We start from the raw sequence: 21,772 nt of genomic DNA, 5'->3' as shown, positions 1-21,772 counted from the left end.
CCCAATCATTATGTCAGTACATGTAGAAAATCCAAACACAGCATTATATCCTTCAAACTGATCCGGAAGCAAAACAGAGGAGGAGATTTTTTTTTTTTTTTTTTTTGTAAAGAAACAAAGGAGCTAATTGTCAGGTTAAAATGGTTTAATCTAGCTCTTACAGTTGCTTAGGTGCACTGTATAATTTGTGGTCCATTTGCAGCTTTCTGTGAACATAGCTCATTGAACATGAGTTTTAAGCTCATCAGCTATTTACTTAGCAAGGAGCCAGAAGGCAGCAAGTAGGAAGCAGAAAATTGAGCTTAAAGGCTAGCCTATATAAAGATGAGCCTTCAGTAAAAATATTGAAATGATATTGACTTCTCATGTCTAGCTGTAAAAAAAAAAAAAAAAATCATTCCATTCTGTCACTGTGTTGAATGTGACTAAATGGTGGCTTTTGAGCCGTATATTACTTGTGAGCAATCCAAGTGTAGCTGCCACGCCAAAGCTATGTCCTTTGTCCACCTAGCAGTGGTGCTGTTACAGCATCAGGGCTAGGAAGTCGAAATTTGTTGCTACAGAATGATGCGGGACATGAGGGGCTGCTGGCACTAATGTGCTGGGCGTTCCAGAACTTTGAAAGCCAGTCCTATGCCTTCCCAGCACAGCAGTGACACCCCTGTGGAGCTGTTGTTATCTTCTTGCTGTGGACTGTTACTGAACTTTCTCTCCCCTCAACTCTTGACTGTATATAGTTTTTGGTACATGGCTCATAAAGCCAGGAATTTTAGCCTTTCCTGTTCTCTGGTGATGCACTGGACATTTTCAGTATCATATGTCTCCTCTGAATTTAGTTCCAGGTCAGCCATTTCTCCAAGAGTGAGTGGGCTGGGGAAGAGAGAGAAATATTTGAAGTGGGAGCAGACTGTTGAACAGCTAGTTCAACAGCTAATATTGACCAGGTGGTGAGACTTCAGCCTTGCTCAGAAAGCCTGGAGAATGCCGAGTTTAAAATTCTTCTTTTTAAAATACTTCTGATAGGTGTGACCTTTTTTTTTTTAGGATATTAACTGATAATTTCAATGTATATTCTTCTTATTAGCTTCTCTGTATGAATATGCCCAGGTGAAATCCTTTTTCTGCAGGATCAGGCAAGTACACTATTATAGTCTTATGTTCCTGAGGGCTGGGCACAGGGAATGGTATTGGGCAGAAACAGTGTTGCATTGTTATGACTGACCAATATGAGCTCGTGAAACTCCATTACAAAATTGGCTTACTGTGTTTAATATAGGCATCCAGTAAAACATACAACCTGTCCTTTCACAGTGGGCATTCAGTTCACACATCTTTCCAGTGGTGGTGGTTAAACTTGCCTGGGAACAGAAGGAAAACTGTTCATACATGTTTCTTTTGGACCTCTCAGCTTCCTTCAGTACCACTGAGCAGGAGAGGAATGATCTTGTGAGAAAGTACTGTGCCTCTTTTTAAAATTTGAGAATGGAGGCAAAGAGTGTTTTGCTTAAACCTGCTCGGGAGTTTGTGACAGAGGTAGTAAGAGAAACTCAATCACCTAAGTCCCAATACAAGACCTTAATGATGAGATGGATGCCATGTATTGCTTTGTGCTTAGCTAATCTTAATGCTAAAAGAAGAAAAGATAAATAGATAGGCTTGTAATCTCCAGTGCACTTCTGGTCCAGATTGAGATGGTCTCTTGATTCCAGTAAGAACTATTTGCTTCTGAGCAGATATAATACATACTCCATCTATAATAGATCATTGATGCATTCATTTGTTTCAAAAACCCGAGCTCTAAAATCACCTTTCAGTCTCTTGAATTGTGTGAAGGCATTTGGAATAAATATATAGCAGGACAAATTTATGTGTTTTAAGCTGGGAGGGCTGTGTTTGTAGGATACATATACATTCTGCAATAGTTTCCATTTCTTCAGATTTTCATACAACATCTCTCCTTCCTTTATCTGACAGATTCTTTTGATTATGTGGGCTTCATGAATAAAAATATTTTTTCACAAGCACACACTGGACATACCTAAGACTTTTTTTTGTGTGTGTGTGGTTTACCCTCTTTCTGGTATGTCAAAATTCCATTTGTTTTATTTTTCCCCAAAGAGAGGAGCTGTCAAAAGTAGTTGTTACGACTCTAACCTCTCTCTAGAAACATTTTACTAAACTAAGTGTGGAATAGGAAAATAACTTGAGAGTGTGATAATGTCTGAAAAGTTATCTCAAATCTTTGTCAGATTTGACTAAGATACTGCAGTCCTAAGCTATACCAGCTGAAGAAGCACTTGTAGTAGAAACAGGGAAACGTTGATGCAGTGATTACAAAGCCCTGGTTAAGATCTCATCTAGAATGCTGTGTGCCATTACTGCTCACCCATGTTCTAGGAAGACAAACCCATACGGGAACTGGACAATCAAAGAATGACAATTATTTGTGAACTGAGGGTAGAAAAGTCGTGCTTATTTAGGTCAGTGAAACAAAACCTGAGAGGCGTAGAGTTCTTGCCTAGACATGGTACAGAGTAAACAGCAGACAGAAAAAGAATTATTTAACTTGAAGAACAGCACAAGATCAAATGAGTTGTTCTCATGAATACCTTTGGTCTGAGAACTAGAAGGTTTTTTTAACTGCTGGAGTAATGGCACTCTAGAACAGCCTTTCAATAGGAATATTGGAGGCAAAACACCTTCTTGGTTTTAAGGGGGATGAGATCAGTCTATTGTGGTGTGTTGACCTGCGATTGCAAGGGATTGTACTTAAGGCCTCAGGAGGTTCTTTCTGATCATCTGGGTCTGTGCATTCTGCATAATTTGCATATCTTCTCTGCACTGGGCTTTCAGCATTGGTGTAAAGCATCAGAGTCTTGGCACTGGTGCATTAATCCTTTTTACTTTTCCTCAGGTCTGGTAAAGATCAAGAGCAAGAAATGCGTTGTTACCCCTTTCGAATCACCCCGTACTTGGTCCATGTGTGCACTTCTGCCCACATGGATGCAGAATCCTGCTGTTTAGCTTTGGCTGAGAAAATTCACTCTGGATATGAAGGCAAGTCAGGAATGTCCAATAATAAACAAGCCAATAGGAAAATGCACAGTATATGAAAGTTAGCTGCTCTGATGAGAATTTGTGCTTGGGTAGTCTCACGCATGTAAGTTCTAGTTTGTGTGTGTGTGTGCGCGCACACACGCATATATAGTATATATGTGCCTTCTTCCCTGGGTCCCAAAACATTTGACCCCTTCCCACAATTTGTTTTTTTGGGGGAGGCGGTGGGGGCGGTAAGTGGGAGAAATCTGTATTGCCTAATAGTTTGTAATGTTTCTTTGTGTTACTAGTCAGAAAGCAGTGAATAATTCAAAAGTTCAGGAGCCCATAATAGAGTATCGTGAGCAAAAGTAACAGTTGGATTTTTTTTTTTGTCTTAATAATGCATATTTTGTGTTTCAGTAATTATATCTTTTTTGACTAGCTCCTCGAATTCCTATGGAAAAAAGAATCTTCACCACCACTCACACCCCAGGATGTGTTTTTCTTGAGATAGATGACAGGTGAGATTTGGGTCTTAAGTACTGTGAGCTATGTGTGGAGAGGTAGTAAAAAGTTCTTTGGTCATGCAGCTGGAGACACAAGTAAAGCAGATGAACTATGCAATTTGCAATAGTTACTTTAATAGAGTTGTTTGTTACTAATTTTCAGTAATTCTTTGTGTTAGTCTGCTCATTGAAAAACATCTAGAGTTCCAAGGAGATAATCTCCTTTGCTAGCAAAAAATGTGAAACTAAATTGAACTACAGTCAGCTTCTATTATACAAGGTGATGGGGACCTGTGATAATCAGGATAGTGGAAAGAAACATCATACAAAGCTCTGGGGATCACAGTGCAGAGATAGAGCAGGACTGAGCCACATCAAATGAATTTGGCCAGACTAAAGCTGTCTCCTGAAAAAACACAGTAGTGTTTTTTCAACACGCTTGGCAGCAACCACATCAGGTTTCTTACTGACATTTTGCTTGTGACCTCTTTCTTCATGATCCCGGTTCTTCTTTTTCATACACAGTAAGCACAAAACTGCTTGTGACTATGAAAAATCTGTTTTATCTCCAGGCTCAGAAGTGTTTGTTATCATTGGTATTTGTATGTTTACACTGCACTGACGAATGGGTTAGAAAATGTTCTGTAGCCTTAGATTATGCCATCATAGATCATATCTGTGGACTTCACTGCCAAGCAAAGGGTTAAGGATATTCAAGACTATATTGTAATCAACGATAATGTATTTGGTTTTCAGAGCAGTGCCTCTGTTGGGTTACTTACCTCAAGATTTAATTGGAACATCCATACTGATGTATCTGCACCCAGAAGATCGTCCTTTGATGATTGCTATTCATCAGAAAAGTAAGTACAGATGACTGACTTACCACAAACTTCTACTGTTTTTTAACATTTTTCCATTATCATATTGCTTGCCATGTGACTGATCTGCCACCTAGACAAAAATAAATGAACTAAAGCAACGAGTTTGAGATCAAAGCAAATTCTAAATCAGAGTTTTAAAGAACCCCAGTCGTTAGTGTTTGTGCTTCCACTGCTGTGTCATAATGTAAACTAAACCTTGTCTCTGTGGGTTTTTTTGTTGTTGTTGTTTTTGTTTTTTTGTTCAGTCCTGAAGTTTGCTGGCCAGCCCCCTTTTGAACATTCACCTATTAGATTTTGTACTCAAAATGGAGATTATGTCATACTGGATACCAGCTGGTCCAGTTTTGTGAATCCGTGGAGCAGGAAAGTAGTGTTCATCATTGGCCGACACAAAGTCCGAACGTAAGTCAGTTGAAGAATTGAACTGTTTAGGTGCTCTTCACTGAATATTCTATAGAACAAAACATAGTCTCAGTACTGAACTAGAGCCATTATTTTGCTAGTGCAGTCTGGGACAACAGTCTGGCATCTGTCTTGCAGCCAATTCCTTCAGAAAAACACTAGTTTGGTTTACTCAGTATGAAAATGATTAAATCGCTCCCAAGTAAAAGTCAAAGTCAACTTTCTTTTCCTTTACTTTAAGCATATGTTTGTACACATGGTTAATGTTCAAATACTGTGCCAATGGACATGTCTAAACCAAAATATCGGTCTTAGACCAGCTAAGTAAAAGCTGAAAAGGAATGCAAAAAGTAGAATTAAAGAATCATTACAGACACACAGCCAAAGTTGCCTTCTGGCTTGTCTTCTTTTGGGACATTCATTTTAAGTTGGAAACTACTTAGATTCTGTATAGTCTCTTCTAAAAAATGGAATTAGTATTGGATGTGCAAGTTAGTCTTCATTTTTCAGGTGTTTCCCTTCAGTTCCCAAGAGATTTGGAAATATGGCTGCCTGCTACCTCCCTCTTATCTGGTTTCTCTTATAGAAAATGTCCTCTGGGATGTATTTTAATTTGGCAAAATGATCTTTCATTCAAGATTTTCTGGGGTGTAAATTTGCCTTACTAGTGAAGGAGACAGAGGGGTAGATGCTTGTCAACCTTTACTGATGCCACTGTGCTGGTATACTGGCTTCCCTGAATCCTGGGGCTTCACATGAAGCACTGCTCTTGTATCACAGTCCCACTACCCTAACAGTGCTGTTTGTGGAACGGATGTCATCCCTCTGTGTTGATTCAGGGAACCAAATCCCAGTGGAGAACACAATTGCGGAGCAAATGATTTGCTTTGCTGTAGCTTGATTCCGATTACTTTAGAGGAAGGTACAGTAGCTGTTTTTTTAAGACCTTGTCTTCAAAAGAGCATTATATTATTAAGAAATGGGAACTCAAGTATTTATATTTAAAATATAAATGGAACATAAGTCCAATAAATACAAGGGAAGAGAGAGAGGAAGAAAAATATATGCGCTTTCGTATGACATTTTCTCAGATCTTAGATGTGAACTTAGGGACATAAGAAATGTCTGAGTAGGTTAGGCAAATGATCCATGTCATTTAGTCTCCAACAGTGGCAAAGGAAGACGCTGTTTAGGGAGAGTACGCAGTTTGCAGTCTGTTCCTCTAAGACAACATGCAAAACTGTTGTATTAGGGATGCTAAATGGTGCATCCTGTCTAGTCCTTTGGGTATTGCTTTGGAGGTGGTGGAAACCTTTGAAAACGTATAATGGGATTGTAAAATAAAAAAATATTGAAGATTACAATTGTCACTCTGTTTCTAGTTAGTGGTATTCCCCTGCCTGGATCACTTTTGCTAATAGCCCTCCTAATTTATTCATTTTGTTTTAAGGCACGTTGATATTTTGTTAAAGCAGAAGAGCTGATCTTATTTTGTAAACCTGTTCTAACTCTGTTTATAGTTACTTTTTCTTCATTAAATTACAATTAGTACTGAAATCTTGTTGACTTTCTGTAGAAGCCCTTTGAACGAAGATGTTTTTGCTGCAAGAAGTAAAGAAATGAGCAGTGTTGAGAAAGAGATAAGAGAATTGCAAGGACAAATTTACAAGCTTCTCCTGCAGGTAAAGAAGATGAAGGAATTTCCAAACACTGGTTGGCCTTTTGAGTGAGACGCTAAGGAAACTGAGGCTTGTTAGCAAACTACTAGCTAGCAAATCTCTTGTAAAAGGTCTGAAGGAAAAATATTGGAGAATTGAAGGATAATTATCTTCAGTTAGAATTGGAGATGGGCTTGTGTGCCAGGATTAAAAGTAAGAATCTGGGTAGCCCACCTGATTAGAAGAATGACTTTGACATATTTTCCAAGTCTTTATGTTGAAAGATAAATCTGCATCCCAAAGCAGCTTTCAGTGTGGCAGAGAACTCTTCCCAAGCAAGTGGTGGAGCCCAAAATAATACCAACTTCTCACTAAACTTTCTTCATTTACTTGAAGTTCTCTGTGTTGCAAAATATGTCACCATGTTTCCCTTCTTTGTAGTCTCTAAGAGGATGAATTTTTATTTTTTTCCCCCTCTTACAGCCAGTTCATAGCAATGTTTCAAGTGGTTATGGAAGCCTTGGTAGCAATGGCTCTTATGAACACTATATCAGCATAGCATCTTCAAGTGACTCCAATGGAAATTGTGCAGAGGAGATACAAGAACCGGTAAGTCTATAAATGTGGCATTGCCTGCATAGTAGCAAAAATGCAGTTTAAAAAATGAAAATTCTTACTGTGTACATACACATTACTCATCATGAATTTTATTGAGTAGGAAGATAAGCTTATGTTTTCAAGCTAAATGTGCTTAAAATGGGCAGTTATGTTTTTTTTTTCTGTGTGTGTTTGTAATTTTCCTGACTAAAATGAGGAAGTAATTATTACAGTGGTACACTAAAGTAAATTGAAGAATTGCTCAAATATTAACCTTCTCAAAGAGTGACTGGACTTGGAGAAAAAAGTGGAAGAACCATGCAACTAAAAAGAGCATTTGATGCATTTTGGGGGGTTGAGGTATCTGTTTGATAGGGATTTTTCCTATTGGTTTAAAAAGGAGACTAGAGATGCATTGTAGCATCCTATAGAAGACAGTGGAAACAATCCTGTCTTAAAGCAAGCATTGCAGTTACCCAATTTCCTTGTGAGGCTCTTGGGTAAGTCATCAGCTTATTTCATCTCTCAAGGCTTGCACTGGTATAAAAACATTCAAATGCTAAGGCTGTTTGAGCTTTAGCGTAGTTAATTTAGTTAAATTGATCATGATAATTGCATTCATTAAAGTTACAGATGCCAGTAGATACCAGGCTTAGGCTACCAATCTACTACTCCCTTTCAATTTGGAGAATACACGAACTCAAGCCTTAGTGGTCTCTTAGGGCCTCCTTTCATTCATTTTATTCTGACTTCACATTTTCATGTATCTCAAGATGACATTGCAACAAGTATGTGCAGATGTCAACCGAATAAAGAGTCTGGGACAACAGCTGTATATTGCATCAAGGAGCAAGCTGCAGAATGGAAATGAACAAGCTACAAGTTCAGAAATGCTAGGAGGTAAGTTAACGTAATGATGATCCTTAAGTTAACGTGAACTCCCCTAGATCTGTAGTCATGACTTTAGCCAGCTGCTGTTATACTGAAGCGCTTCAGACAATTTCTTAGCCATGGCTCAGAACTGGGAAGAGATTTAAAAAATAATAAATAAGACAAATGAATACAGCAGATGCAATAACTTTTAACTGTTCACTTAGGTATGGAGAAACATATTCTGTCCCTTTTTCTAAGTCAATAAACCTTTTTTTTTTTTTTTTTTTTAACATTTTCTAGCGAAATTGCAGACCTACCTGTAGCGAATATAAGTCTACTGTGGAAGCTTCCTTTAGTTGCTTTTGTGGACATTGGTCTTGGAAATAGCCCATGGCCCATAGGTTGAAAAACACTGCTCCACTTACCACTGAAGTAGTGATTTAGTTATTGTGCACTTAATATTGCACTAGTGCAGATTATTTCCGGTTAGTGCCTATCGCAAACATACAGAGAAAAATGGACGCTTCCCCAAAGATCAGAGGAATCTATACTAAAACATTTTGGACTCTGATATTCTCTACCAAAGTTAGACTTTACTCCAGGTTTTGGTGATAACAGGACTGCGCTGTGAATGTTGAGGCCTAAGGTTGAATCTACTGTGACCGGAATATCTATGCTATAAGAAGCTGTGAATTTCTGTTAAATAACAGGTCAGATTCTGCAATTTGTAAGTCAAGATAAGAGTAATAGTAATTGTAGTTATGTTTAAAATTGGCAGCCTTTGAAATACTGATTTATAAATCTAATTAGGAAAGATTTGATGCCTCAGTCTCCCAGCTCTTTTTTACTTGTTAGTTTTATTCAGCTCCAGTCAATGTCTTAAGTACAATTTTTTTTCTATGATGTTTTCTTTGTGTTCACTAGATAACCTTAAACATCCACTCAGAATTAACTTTTTTTTTTTTTCACCCAAATGCATGAATTGGGATGAAAATGCAGAATAACTTACTAGTGAGAGCTGTGTTGTCAAAGGCCATATATCCCTGTATAAGTATCACCAGGTAGTGCTTAGATACCTTTGAGAGGTACCTTTGAGGTTTTCCTCTTTTCTAGGGAAAAGGCACACTGCTTCCTGTTTTCTCCAGGCATTGAGAAGTGATAGCACTGAAGAACCAGGCAATGCATTTTACGATGATTCAAAGAAGACTCCACATGTTCCATCGTATCAGCAGATCAATTGTGTTGATAGTATCATCAGGTAGTAAACTATGAAGTGATTTTAGTGATAAATTTAAGACTAATTAGGGGAAGGTAGCTATCTAAGCAATTTGCATCCATCTAAACTGGCTGGGTTTTGAGCTGTGAGGTAAATTTGGGCTTGTTTGGAATGTTTCCTTTGTAAAATATATTAATAGGATCCTTATACCATTTCTCAAAAAAACTGAATATGACCAAAAAAACTATTACAGTAATGAAAATTTTAGCTTTGTATTTTTTCAATCAAGTGTTATATATGGCTATATGCAAACTTAATTACCACCTACTGAGGTATTAACTGATTGAAACATCCTTGATGATACAATGCTTGACTGAAATTATTTATTTATTGCATTCAGATAAAATGCATCATGTTATTGGATATTCAGAAGTATAAAGGAAAAAATCATTGTCAAAAAATGAAGGCAGAATCCAAATTCAGAAATTTCATTTGCCTTATTAGGTGCACAGAAGCTTTTGGTCACTGCAGTGAAGCATATAAAGTTATGTGGTTCCCAAATTTTGTGCTTCCCTTTTGTGGGAAGGGACTACAGCTAAGCTCTAATTTTGGTCTTGGGCAAGCATCATTTCAGTGGCCCTAATATTTTGGAAGAACTAAAGAGTATTTTTACTGTTAAATTTCTCCTGTAGAGATAAGGTATGTATACCCTTTGAACAGAAAATGTAATTATATCAATGACTGTACAAAGAAGGGGGTTATTCCAAACAATCGTATGTTTGAGGGAATAAGGTTTAAAATATTTTAAACTATTTAACATTGAAGGTAAGTCCAGTAAGTAGCCATATTTTACACGCCAGCTTGGTTACTTAATCAGAATCAACTTGAATTATGTGGCAATGAAGTATTTAGGGCCTAAGATGCTGTTTGTAACTATTGACTTTTGTCTACTGGTAGCTTCACCATTGACACACTAGCAGTTTAAGAGAATTATGAGGGGCATAATACTTTGTCTCCTTGACATGTGCTTTGAGAACATCTGAACAAGACAGAAAGTTGATACAATTTATAAAATGTTGATATTTTAACCTTGTATACATGCCTCTTTTTTCAAAATGTAATTGATGGGTTTTATTTGAAATACTCTTTGGAAGACAACTGTGTGTCCAGACCTTCTATAGTGAATTTAAAATGCTAGTTAACAGCATTGGGATCTTCATTTTGGATTTTTTTTAATGTTTTTCTCTCCAAACTGAAAAAACACACAGCAGGGAGAGCTTCTTGTGGTATGCTCATATTTCAGATATCTAGAGAGCTGCAGTATTCCAGCCTTGAAAAGGAAATGTAAATCTACAAATACATCATCGTCATCTTCAGAGGATGACAAGCAAGCCCAGCAAAGCCAGAATGAAGTCAAGGCACTGGAAGGTAAGATGAAGTATATTGACAATCATAATGGAAACATTTTGTTAGCCCAACATTTATTTTTTGATATGCCACTGTCATATGTTCCAAGCTTTCTGTCTGTTTTTTAATCTCTGAGTCACACTAGCAGCACAAACATTTTGATTACAAGAGCTATCTACTTCCCTTGTCCAGGTCTTATGATTAAACATAAGCTCCAGTATTAATCAAGTCTTTGAACTTGGTTTGCATCAAAAGAACTATTGTTTGTTGTTGCTAAATGTACTTTCTGTTGCTCACTTGTTTTGTGCCATGTTTAGTGTGTGCTAACATTACCATCATATGGAAGTTTTATTCATTTGTATACAAAACTTTCTTATTTAATAGTCTGCATAGGAGTGGTTGTTTCTGAACCAGTCAGACTTGATGAATTAGAAGCAGTTGTAGTGCTTTGAATGAAAGCTTTTGTAGAAATTTTGCCACTTACCAGTGGATACTGCTGTTATTTCATCAGTTAGTTCCCAGACTCCAGTATCTGCTGACCTGGAAGAGACTCTGAAAGAGCAGGCGGCCACAGGCATGGTGGGAGCTCCTCTGGTGGACCTGACTCTGACCAACAAGGCTCCAAGTGTGGTGTCTATCACCAGCCAGTGCAGTTACAGCAGCACTATAGTGCATGTTCCACACCCTGAATCAGGTACTGTTCACACTTGCGAAACATTAACTGGACTCATTGATGTTTAAATTTAAAGATGTTTCCTGACTGAAATACGCAGTGTGAAGGCTTTCTCTGCTTCAGATATGTTGTCATGAATATAAACTCTGAAGTATAAACTGTTTCTAGGGGCACTGTGAAGAAAACTTGGGGATGAAAACTTTTACAGTGTTTTTATAAAACCTAATTTTAACAGAGGTCACTCTTTCCCCCCCACACACACACTATGCTTTTGGCACTTGAGGAGGAAAATAAAAATGCCTAATGGGCCAGTGTTACTTCATTTTAATGTAGAAAGAAGAATAAAACCATGATTATCTAACTGCTGTTGGACTAAGAAAGCGTGAAGAAAGAAGTGCTTCCATAACTTTAAATTACGTTTGAATTTTCCCTGACCATGCAAAGTAATTTGCTCAGTTGATGATAATACAGCTATGTTTGAGTGTAGAGGGTGTTGCCTTCTCTGCTCAATAGCTCAGATATGATTGTTTTCTGTGTGACCCTCTGTGTTGGGGCATCTGACACCAGAATGCCAGAGCAAAGCATGAATGATTTCTTTTTTTCCCTGTTCAAAGAAGTGACTACAATGGAGGATGCCACTGTTGGAAGTGAACACATTGAGCTGCCTCCTGTGAATGCTCAGAGTCTCATTACGGTTCCCGAGGAATTAAAGCCAGTTGGGCTAACAAAAGAGACATTGTCAGCCCACACTCAGAAGGAGGAGCAGAACTACGTTGACAAGTTCCGCCAGAAGATCTTGCTCTCTCCATTTAGGGCCTATCTCCAACAGGGGAGCAGAAGTAACAATGGACGTTCCTGTGGTCAAGGTAGGCAGCAGCTTTGTGAAATAAATTGCTGAGCACGGGAGTCTAGTTCTCCTTTGTGTGATTTAGTGAGTATCTTACGATGGCTGCCGACTGAATACTTCCTTAGAACTGCCAAGACTTGACAACAGTGTTGCCCACACAGAAAGGTCTGCTCCGTCTTGGATGTTGGTATCCTAGACTCGTCACAAAGCACCTAATTATTGCAATAAATCCTGCAAGTCCCAAGTAGTTTTAATGCCTCCGGTTGAAGGAATGTAAAAGATCTGATCAGGATAAGCTAAAATGATCAATAAGAAAATTGATTATATGAAGGAAAATAATGTGGATATGTCAGCAAAGACATCACTGTGGTGAATGAAAGAATTATCCAGAGGAAAGTCAGCTCTCTGAATAAGCTACACTCTCTCAATTATCTGGATGTTTTTCTCTCTTTTTTTTTTCTTTTTTTTTCTTTTTTTTCCCAGGTCTGTCATGTCAGTGAATGTGTCTAATTTTTCTTCCTCCTTAGGAGAGTCCCCTCCAAAGCAGATGAGCCCAGCTAGCTGTAAAAAAGGCAAACACGGAAAATTCAAGCGCCAGAAACCTCAGAGACAGTCCTCAGATAGCCATTCTTCTAGTCAAAATAGAAATAGTCTTCCATGTGAGAAGAGAACAATTCAGAAACAGTCATTCTCTCCCTCAGAAGTGTCCTGTCTGAGCCTCTCCAGTACAAATGCATTTCCTCCTATGGGATTTCCTGTCTATTCTGATCCACTAGCAAGTTTTCCAGCCTTTTCTGTAGGAGAGGAGCTTTCCCTTCACTCACTAAAACCTGAGCCCATGTCATCATCACAACTATGCTGTGAAGCACAGTCATTCCCAGCATTTTCTGCCCCAAACATAGGTGCATTTATGGCTGTATTTTTTCATAGTTTCCCCATGTATACTCAGATGCCTCAGTCTGGCTTTCTTCCTATCCCTCAATATGCTTATCCCTCCTCTTCATATCCATGCACTACACTACCTCCTGCTCCACCTCCCTCTGTTCCATCACCAGTAGCACTGAACTCTGTGCATCAGCCCTTTCTAGCCTCTCCTGCCATGTCCACTGAAAAACAGCAAGAGGGCCACTGTGACCAGGCCCCACTGCTTAGTAGCTCACAGAGCAGCTCCCCACTTCAGCTGAATTTGCTTCAAGAAGAGCTGCCAAAACCTACGGAGCTTCCCATTAGAACCGATGCTAAAGCACATGTGGAGGCAAAATGTGTAAGTAACATAGGTTTTTAGCGTAGAAAAGAAACCCCGATTTCCATGCTGTTTGGTTGCCAAAAGCAGTGCTATGATCTATGTTTCAGGGTCACCAGAGGGTTTTGTAGTTTTTTATTTGTTTGCTAGCTTCTTTTACCAGTGGCTGTGCTCTGTAAACTGCAGGGCACAAATAGCACAGGAGATAAAGCTGTTTATATTTGAGCCCATGGAAACTTGTGACAATACAGTGTTGGTACCTAGTATAATGCCACAAATGTGAGATCTTTTGGTCTAGGCTGCTGTGAGCTGCCTTCACTCAGCATTTTGGTAGTAGTTTTCTCAATTGTCAGCAAGAATTTTGGGTGGGCTTTTCTGCATGTGGAACTTGGTTAGGGCTGCACAATTCGTGTCCTTTTTCACCCAGTCCCACAGTCTCTGTGGAGAACCAAAACAAAGGGAAGATTTTTTTTTCTAATTACTCCCTCTGTCTCCCAGGGATGCAGCTAATGAACGAAGAACAGGGATCCATGTGGGTCGGTTTCCATACATGGGCATAGAAAAGGCCTCTCCAACTTCCGCGGTAAACTCAGAGGCAGGAATCTGAGCTCTGCAGGCAAGGAAAAAATGTTGGCTCCTGAACCCAGATTGGGCTGGAAAGGCTGGATCAGCTGAAACTGCAGGGTAGGGTCCTGAGGGGGAGTGGTATACCTATAGCTGCTGAAGCTGTGGGCTTCACCTGGTGAATCAGGGGAAGATTATTTCATTTTCCCTGTAGTGCACCATTGCTTGATGTGTGTGGCTGCTTCATGCCATCTAACAGAATATGAAGGGAACTGACTCTTGCTCTCTTGTCAGCAGAAAATCTTGACTTAATGCAAAAGTCCAATATTTTGAAAGAAAACCAATGGGGAAGATCTGCAGCAGAAACCAGTAAAAGAGAGTCCAGAGGCTTGTTGGTTTCGCCAATGAAGAGTGTTATCCTGAGTTCTAGATGGCCATTCATTTTCAGAGCTATAAATTCCAAACCTGTTGAACTGATATGAAAACTTAGTTGCCATATGACAAATCCACTGAACACATTAACTTCCTTTTTCAACATAAGAGTAACTTCCGTGGATGTCTTTGTTTTGATTCTGTTTCCAGGACAATGATCCAGAAGCTAGTGGTAACAGTGGTAGCCTCTGTCCTTCTAGTGAATTCACTGACCTCTTACTGCATGAAGACTCCCAGTCGGGTACTGGTTCAGCAGCATCAGGCAGTGGATCAGCTGTATCTAGTTCTTTAGGCTCTGGTTCCAATGAGACTTCTGATTGTGGCACAGGTAGGGAAGTTTGAGATTTGGATGTTTGCTGCTTAGGTGCTAGCTGGCTTGTTAGCCTGTTGGTAATTAATAATGAGATACTGTGATAGGAATGGGAAATCCCAGTAAAGGGATCTGTAGTCTTTTGTTTTTCATGAACTTTCAGTGTTTGAAGCCAAGTATGCTTCAGTGACTTGTACTCAGAAACAGGTATTTAAGAAGCCATTCCTTTAACCTGTAAGTCACACTTTTTCATTTTGCTCATTAACACTTCTTTATCTGTATTAGATACTGGCTTGCATCTTATTTGAGTAAAGTTAAATCTGCCTAGAGCAGGGCCTTCAGGAACAGAAGTAGAGAAGTTGAACCAATTAATTTGGAGAAGAGCAAACAGGGCTTGGGAGATCTTGAGTTACTTCATAGGTTGCACTTAATCTTTGAATTTTCAGTAAGTTGTAATTGCTTGCCAGAGCAATCATTTCTGAGTTACCTGTGTTCATATTATAGAACTAGCTGACAAGAACACATTGGTGAATTTACTAGTTGTGCTGGACTTTTAGGATTTTTCAGGCATCTGAGTTCATTTTTCATGGTAACTCCCAGCAGGTAGCAGGAAAAGCAGCAAGTACTTTGCAAGTAGTGATTCTTCCGAAGCTTCCAAAGAGGAGAAAAATCAGGAAGCGGAAGAAAAAGGGAGATCTCATAAATCCAAACATGAATCAGCCTGGGTGATGATGGATCACACACCTGAGCAGGTTCTGATGACATATCAAATGCCTAACAGGTTAGAAAACATCAATAGTTTCTAACATGGAACTTGGAGTTGTGCACAGAATTGTAGAATTAAAAATGAGACCATGGAAACAATGCAAATACCATTAAAACTGTAAGCAGATGTATTGAACTACTGTTCCTGCATTTTTAAGTTCTGGGTATTTCCTTTTGTCTGTTTTTTCCCATTTTTCCCATCAGTTAAAATAAGCTAACATGTAACTTGTTGCTGAAGTGTTAAGGGGATTGATTATTGTCCTATACTTTGAATGCATAAAAGGGTAATTAATGTTATTTGCAGTATGTGTACAATTAGTTTATATATAATTTAATTTGAAATTCCTAAGCATAGGCAAAGAAACTGTCGAGACTTCTTACTACTTCCTTTTGATTTGAAATAGGATGCCTGTTCATAATTTATGACTGGGATTAAGAATTCTGTAGCAACTGTTGTAAAGTTGCTTTCTGGCAGTAAATAATAAATGCTATATTTTTTCTGTCACACTAATTGGAGGATGTTTGTGTAATGGCAAAATCACTTTTGTCTGTCCTCCTTTATTTTTTTTTAGAGAAGGAGCTCTCAAGAAATTCTGGACAATAAAAGGCAGAAAAGTAACCCTCCCAATCTTGTGCAATATGAAAAATTTTATATATATATATATTTTTTAGTAATATCAATTTTTCCTGAGTCCCCCATGAATAAAATACAATAGCTTATGTCAGGTAAGATGGAAAAAGTGGAGTGTCATATATAAATATTTCAGTCAGCTGCAAAGATCATCACTTGTCTACAGGATTTTTTAATGAGATTCATGAAAAAATAAGGGTCGGTTTCTAATTTACAGTTGTCAGACCAGTGTTGAAAGAAGCCTTACAAAGTAAATAAGATATGACAAACCATAGCTGCTTTTTAATGGCTGATGCTGTCTGGACTCCAACCTTAGAGACAGGTGAAGGGACTCTCTTGATGTGATTACATTGATGTGATTACATTGATGCCTTGCTTCATTTAGTACAGCTGCATTCACAGGTGTCTGTTACTTACAGAATTAAAGAGGAAGTTTTAAAGGAAGACCTGGAGAAGTTGATAGTCATGCAAAAGCAGCAGCCTTGGTTTACTGAGGGGCAAAAGAAGGAGCTGGCAGAGGTGCACTCGTGGATATGGACCCAGACTGTCCCACAACAAATCAACACCCAAGTAAGGAGTTATGAAAGGAATCAGCTTATTCACGCCTTGGCTAGCTAGAGGCAGTGTTGTTTCTAACCAATGCAGTTTTACAGTGCTGGGGTCACTGATGATTATTTTTAAGTGAATGTAAGAATGAAATGAGCTTGGGGATACTGGCCAGATGAGGAATGCTAAAATACAGCTATTTGTACTGTATTTGTAAGGAGTCACCTGCAGCAAAGTTCCTTCAGTCACACTGTTGGATGAATGGAAAGAGTTTCAAGCTCTCACCTAACAGTCTATATACAGCAGTGTTTTATCTGTTGGTGTTAGGTCTTTTGCTCTTTTTTTGTAAAGGTGACTTCTGAGATGATTGAATAGCAGGCAACAGTGTGGGAAGTTAGTGAAGATTAGAGCATGTGTGTTCAGTACATTGAAAGATACTCATAATCACAGAGGAGGTTCAGGCACAAATTAAGAAACACATAGCTGACTTTTACTAGGTGGATACTTTCTTTAACAATTTTGGTGTCTTATGCCTGATTATTATCTTTGGTTTTATCAGGCGTAACTCTTGGGCAATCAGCTAAAATATTTCTGATTTATATTAGTATGTGTTGGTCTCACAAACACTTAGGATGCTTATCTCATGTTTTGAGCATCCTAATCAATTTAAAGCGCATATAATCCCAGGTGCTATGGAGAAGAAAGGAGTAAGGTAGAACTGGCCCCACAAAGGCTTAGTGCTCCAGTGATGAATTGTACAGAAAACTTCAAGACAAAGGAGTAGGCTGCTTTCATCTAGTCATGTAGCAGAAAAATCTAATGTTTATTATAGCATGACGTGCTCTGCATGTTAAATTTTTGAAATGTGACATTCTGAGCTGTGATATTTATTCTTACAGTAGAAAGATGTTAGAGATCTATGTCCTTGGCACTGCGACAAGACCAGAAAACTAGTTTTTGCTTTTCTAATATCTTGTTGATTAAAAGTCTTACATGTCCTAGTGTACTTAGGGCCACATGTTTGACTCAGAAAAATCGTGTCCCTTGGTCTTTCAGAAGAGTTGTAATATTTGCATCGCAGGTGTTGCATAAGATAGATGAAAATGAGTATACAGATATAAATATTTGACATCTAAGGGCCTAGAGACTGTTTTTGACCCATAAGTAATGTTCTGCAGAATAATAATAAATACACTAGGCCATGTTTCCATTATAGGTTGTCATTTGGTGACTGCTGTTTAGAATTAGAAATCATTAATGTGTCATGTGCAATACAACCAGGCTTCTGACAGCAGAAAGAAATTCAGGACTTTTGTTTTAATAACTATTTTTCTGTATCATGCCATTGCCCAAGAACAAGAAAAATCTAGTCGGTCAATACACTCAGGTGTTTAGTGTTGTTTTGTTGTTCAGCATTGTTGCTGTTCAGATTGCAATACAAATTACTTAAAGAGCAGCTTGCTTGTAAAGCTGAAAAATAAGTCTTCCGTGTTAAAGAAAGTCATGTACCTTTTCATCTCAAAGCTAAGCATGTTCCACTAACCAAAGAATTCATTTCTGGGATAAGCTGAGTTGGAGGTGCAAGTACCTGCCTCTGAAAATAAGATGTCTGCAGAATCTCTGCTCTTAAAGAGATTTCAGCCGACTGGTAACAGATTTAAAGAGACTGAATGTATTACACTACCAGGATTTGACTCTCTGAAATACACTCATAAAAGGAGAATTTAAATGGTTGTGTTCTTGTTCCTTTTTAAAGGGCTGTATTACATGTGACATCAGGGAAGTGAGTCATGAAGCTGCAATGGCTGATGACCATATGGAAGACAAGGGAAAATCACCTCCACTCTTACAAAGTTGAAGACATCAGCACCTGTGTCAGTAAAACTGCTTGGTATAATTTCCACTCTCTTTTCCTCTGGCTTCGCTACATACAAGCAGTGGATCTATCCAGATGTCTTTTCCCAACATGAGCAGTCACATGTGTGAAACTGTCTTTCTTCATTACACCCCACCCTCAGCATGATTTTGGAGACACTGACTGGGAGGCTGTTTCCCTTCCTGACCTCACAAACTTGACACAGAATGGGGTGTGTTTGTAACTTTTGATCACTCAGTAATGAGAAAAATACAAAGGTGTGGGGTTTTGGTTTTGTTTTTTTTAACTTGGCAGGTAAGGGTATGAGAAGATGCACTTGTTAAGAACCTACATTGATGTAGCCCTAACAGATCAGAGCACGTTTATGCTCCAGTAAAGTAGATGTGTTAGTAGCATTGAATCCATATACCACATAATACTCTTTATTTCTTCAACATTCAAAGGTCTAAGCTGAAGATCCAAATGCTCTGAGGCTCTAAAATCTTTGTAGCTGCTTCTAAAATCCAGGAGGCTTGTTTATGAGCAACTGAAAATTGACCAAGTTATTCTGCATCAAAACGCCTTTTTTCAACTTGTGTCCATCAAAAAAAAACAAAACAAAACACTGAAGTTAGAAGAAGCAAAGGTATTCCCTGTGTTTTCATGTTAAGTATATTAGTACCAAATTGTTTCATAGCTTTTGCCTTTAAAGCTAAGCCTCTCAGGATAGGTTTTAAAAATTGAGGTAACTGGTTTGCAAATTCATTTGAGCTTAAATTTTAATTTCTCCATTTTGTTTCCATTGTATTGATGCCAAAAAAAAGATTGAACTTGATTTCTTTTGCTTTCTTGAGAAGTCACGTGTAATGGAGACAAACTTTGACATCAGACTGCATATTTACTGTGTCTTACCACTGTTGGCTTCCTGTACAAGTTTTAACCTCTTTCTTCTCGATACTGGAGTCTCTAGCAGTTTGAATCCATGGAGAAAAACTAGGTTTATGCATTAAATGGTTTTTTTTTGTTTTTTTGTTTTCCTTCAGAAAGCAGTAGTCACTTTCTCTTTCAATATGTCGTGTTAAGGTTTCTAGCTTATTGCTTGATGTTTCAAAGTGCCCTTCAAAAAAGACACTCTTCACTAAGACCTGGTAAATCTTGTCTGGCCTCCACTTTGTTTTTCAAAAGCTGGATGTAGTAATGCAGATTTTCCTGTTGGTAGTATTAATCACCTTAGCCTTCCAAACAAACAGTTTTAGAATGTAACGCATTATCCACCTTTTTGTTCTGTTTAACCCTTCTTTTTCTGCTATGTGAAGGTGTTCCTTAATATTTAAGTTTATTTCACTTTCATTTAGTAGTAAGCTTCAAGTAGCTGAGCAGTAAGTTAAGAATAGTGGTTGATCTGCAGATGCTTGAAGGAAAATGGTTTTGTTACTTTTTTTAATCAATTCAGTGAAAACCCTTCATATTAAATTTGATTTCAAGGGAAGTTATTTTTACAGAACTTAAGTGTCCAAGACTGACTAAACTCAGGCAGTGTTCTTCTGATTTCTACAGTATGGTTGCTTCCTTTGAGCCTTTAAGCTCCGTTTCTTTATTTTGCTTTCAGTTACTTCAGCTTGAACCTGTTTTTTTCTGAAGTGTTGCAAATCAGCAGAGATCCACATATTCTCAGTACGTTTGTGTGTTTGAATTTTAAACACTTTTTAAAAATAAGACTTTGATAGGTGGTTAAATATAGCAGTGTATTTACCCCAGTAGGAAAATCTGGTCAATATCTTACTCCCTTTCCTGTTATTTTTCAACACTTTCCAAATGTGGAATGCTGCTTTATAACCCCACTACTTAAAAGATTTGCTCTGAAACATTTAATAAGATGCTTTATTTGTATGTTCTTTTCTTAACTGAGAAACTTCTTAATCAACTTTCCTGCCAACTCAAACTGATGCAGTTGAATCCATTGTAATTAGTTGTACTTAAATTAAAGTGACTGTGCTGACTGACTGACTTTAGTGCATCTTGAGACTTGGTGAAACAGAATAATTTGGATGTTCCAAGTAAGGATAGCTGTCTTCCTCAAAATAGTTTAGAAGTATAAGCTAGAAGGAAGGTTTAAATAATCAACTCTCTTGCTGTATGCTGTTTCCAATGTATGTTTGTTGAGGGTGGAGAAAATGAGATGGCTTATGATTAGCAGGCATGCATGTCACCCATTTTATAGAAGAATAGGACTTAGTATGAAATGATACATACCTAATGCTCGAATAGTACTTTTCATTCATAGACCTGTAAACATGTCAGAAAGATGAGTAAGAATTGTTATCCCTGTTGTATACAAAGACACAGATGCACAATGGACTTGCACAGATGCATACCCCCAATTCATACCAAAATGAGGAGTAGAAGTCAGGGATCTTCAGTCACTGTAACCTGTTCTGTCTTTGCTACAGATGTTCAAGATTCTGACATGTACCTAGAAACTTAATCATATTTAATAAGTTGTTTGAGGATGCTAACCCTTCCTGTACTATGTACTACTCTGAATCTGTGCTCAGTATAATCATACAGCAACTGAAAGCCTAGACAGTGTTTATAGTGCTGTGAGCATTATACCCTGTGACTACATATAATGTAGACTCATGCTTCTAGGAGTTTAATCAAAGATCCTGGCTAAATCTTAGGTGCAAGATTCCTTGCCTGGGGCTACACTAGCTGCAGGTTACAGAATAAATGGTATTGGAGAGGAATATGAGAGGAATGAAGAGGTGAAACAATGCCCTCTGTGAATATGAAACTGAAATATATGCCCAAGAATGCACACAGTCTTGAATGCAAAACCAGATTTAGGACAAAAACCTGCTTCCCAAGCTACTCCTTATCCTGCTGGAACCGCGCTATCTTGCAATCAAATGCCTTATCAAGCCTTCTGGGAAGGACTTGTTAAAAACTTTGTTTCCATAGTTTTCAGGAATTGATCATTTTTACTTGAGCTTGTATTAATTTTCTAGTTTTCGTAGTTTGCCAGAGTAGTCTTATGTGAGTTCCGGTTCTGATCTGAAGGACACACAGAGTAAATGTTGCAGCCATGTTTGCACACTTCGGTTTAGTTTATAGGGCTTTGTTTTGCCTGCCATAATAAAAATGTTGTAAATGGTTTAGAGTTTCTTAAGTAGTCACTTTTTTAATGTTCTAAAACTAGTGATGTTGCTAGTGATCAAAGGGAAAACACACAAGGACTGTAATGGTGCAGTTACTACCCCCTGTGGGGGTATCAGCAGTTTGGAAATTCTTGGTGGATTTGGCTGGCAAATTTTTTTTTGTTGT

At 38.2% G+C, this 21,772-nt stretch overlaps 1 protein-coding gene across 6 annotated transcripts in view; it reads left to right on the top strand.

Annotated features, from left to right (window-relative positions):
- PER3 (period circadian regulator 3) overlaps positions 1-20,102 on the top strand; it is a 24,301-nt gene extending 4,199 nt beyond the window's left edge. For 2 of the 6 annotated variants that reach the window (XM_026085642.1, XM_026085639.1), the window contains exons 5-21: positions 1,085-1,133; positions 2,915-3,057; positions 3,482-3,560; positions 4,302-4,408; positions 4,675-4,831; positions 6,408-6,513; positions 6,973-7,098; positions 7,860-7,986; positions 9,073-9,217; positions 10,479-10,603; positions 11,094-11,276; positions 11,870-12,121; positions 12,630-13,366; positions 14,492-14,669; positions 15,252-15,432; positions 16,467-16,617; positions 18,350-20,102. In XM_026085642.1, coding sequence (XP_025941427.1) covers positions 1,085-1,133; positions 2,915-3,057; positions 3,482-3,560; positions 4,302-4,408; positions 4,675-4,831; positions 6,408-6,513; positions 6,973-7,098; positions 7,860-7,986; positions 9,073-9,217; positions 10,479-10,603; positions 11,094-11,276; positions 11,870-12,121; positions 12,630-13,366; positions 14,492-14,669; positions 15,252-15,432; positions 16,467-16,617; positions 18,350-18,451 — 2,948 coding nt within the window. In that variant the 3' untranslated portion in view covers positions 18,452-20,102. Of the gene's footprint in view, positions 1-1,084; positions 1,134-2,914; positions 3,058-3,481; positions 3,561-4,301; positions 4,409-4,674; positions 4,832-6,407; positions 6,514-6,972; positions 7,099-7,859; positions 7,987-9,072; positions 9,218-10,478; positions 10,604-11,093; positions 11,277-11,869; positions 12,122-12,629; positions 13,367-13,843; positions 14,030-14,206; positions 14,670-15,251; positions 15,433-16,466; positions 16,618-18,349 lie in introns of those variants that run through there. The other 4 variants (XM_026085640.1, XM_026085641.1, XR_003256623.1 and 1 more) reach the window with 4 other exon arrangements.
- The last annotated feature ends 1,670 nt before the right edge of the window (positions 20,103-21,772 follow it).

This window comes from Apteryx rowi, unplaced genomic scaffold, assembly GCF_003343035.1.
Source record: "Apteryx rowi isolate R43461 unplaced genomic scaffold, aptRow1 scaffold_67, whole genome shotgun sequence".
Taxonomy (NCBI): Eukaryota; Metazoa; Chordata; class Aves; order Apterygiformes; family Apterygidae; genus Apteryx; species Apteryx rowi.
This window is presented reverse-complemented; position numbering and strand designations above follow the sequence as displayed.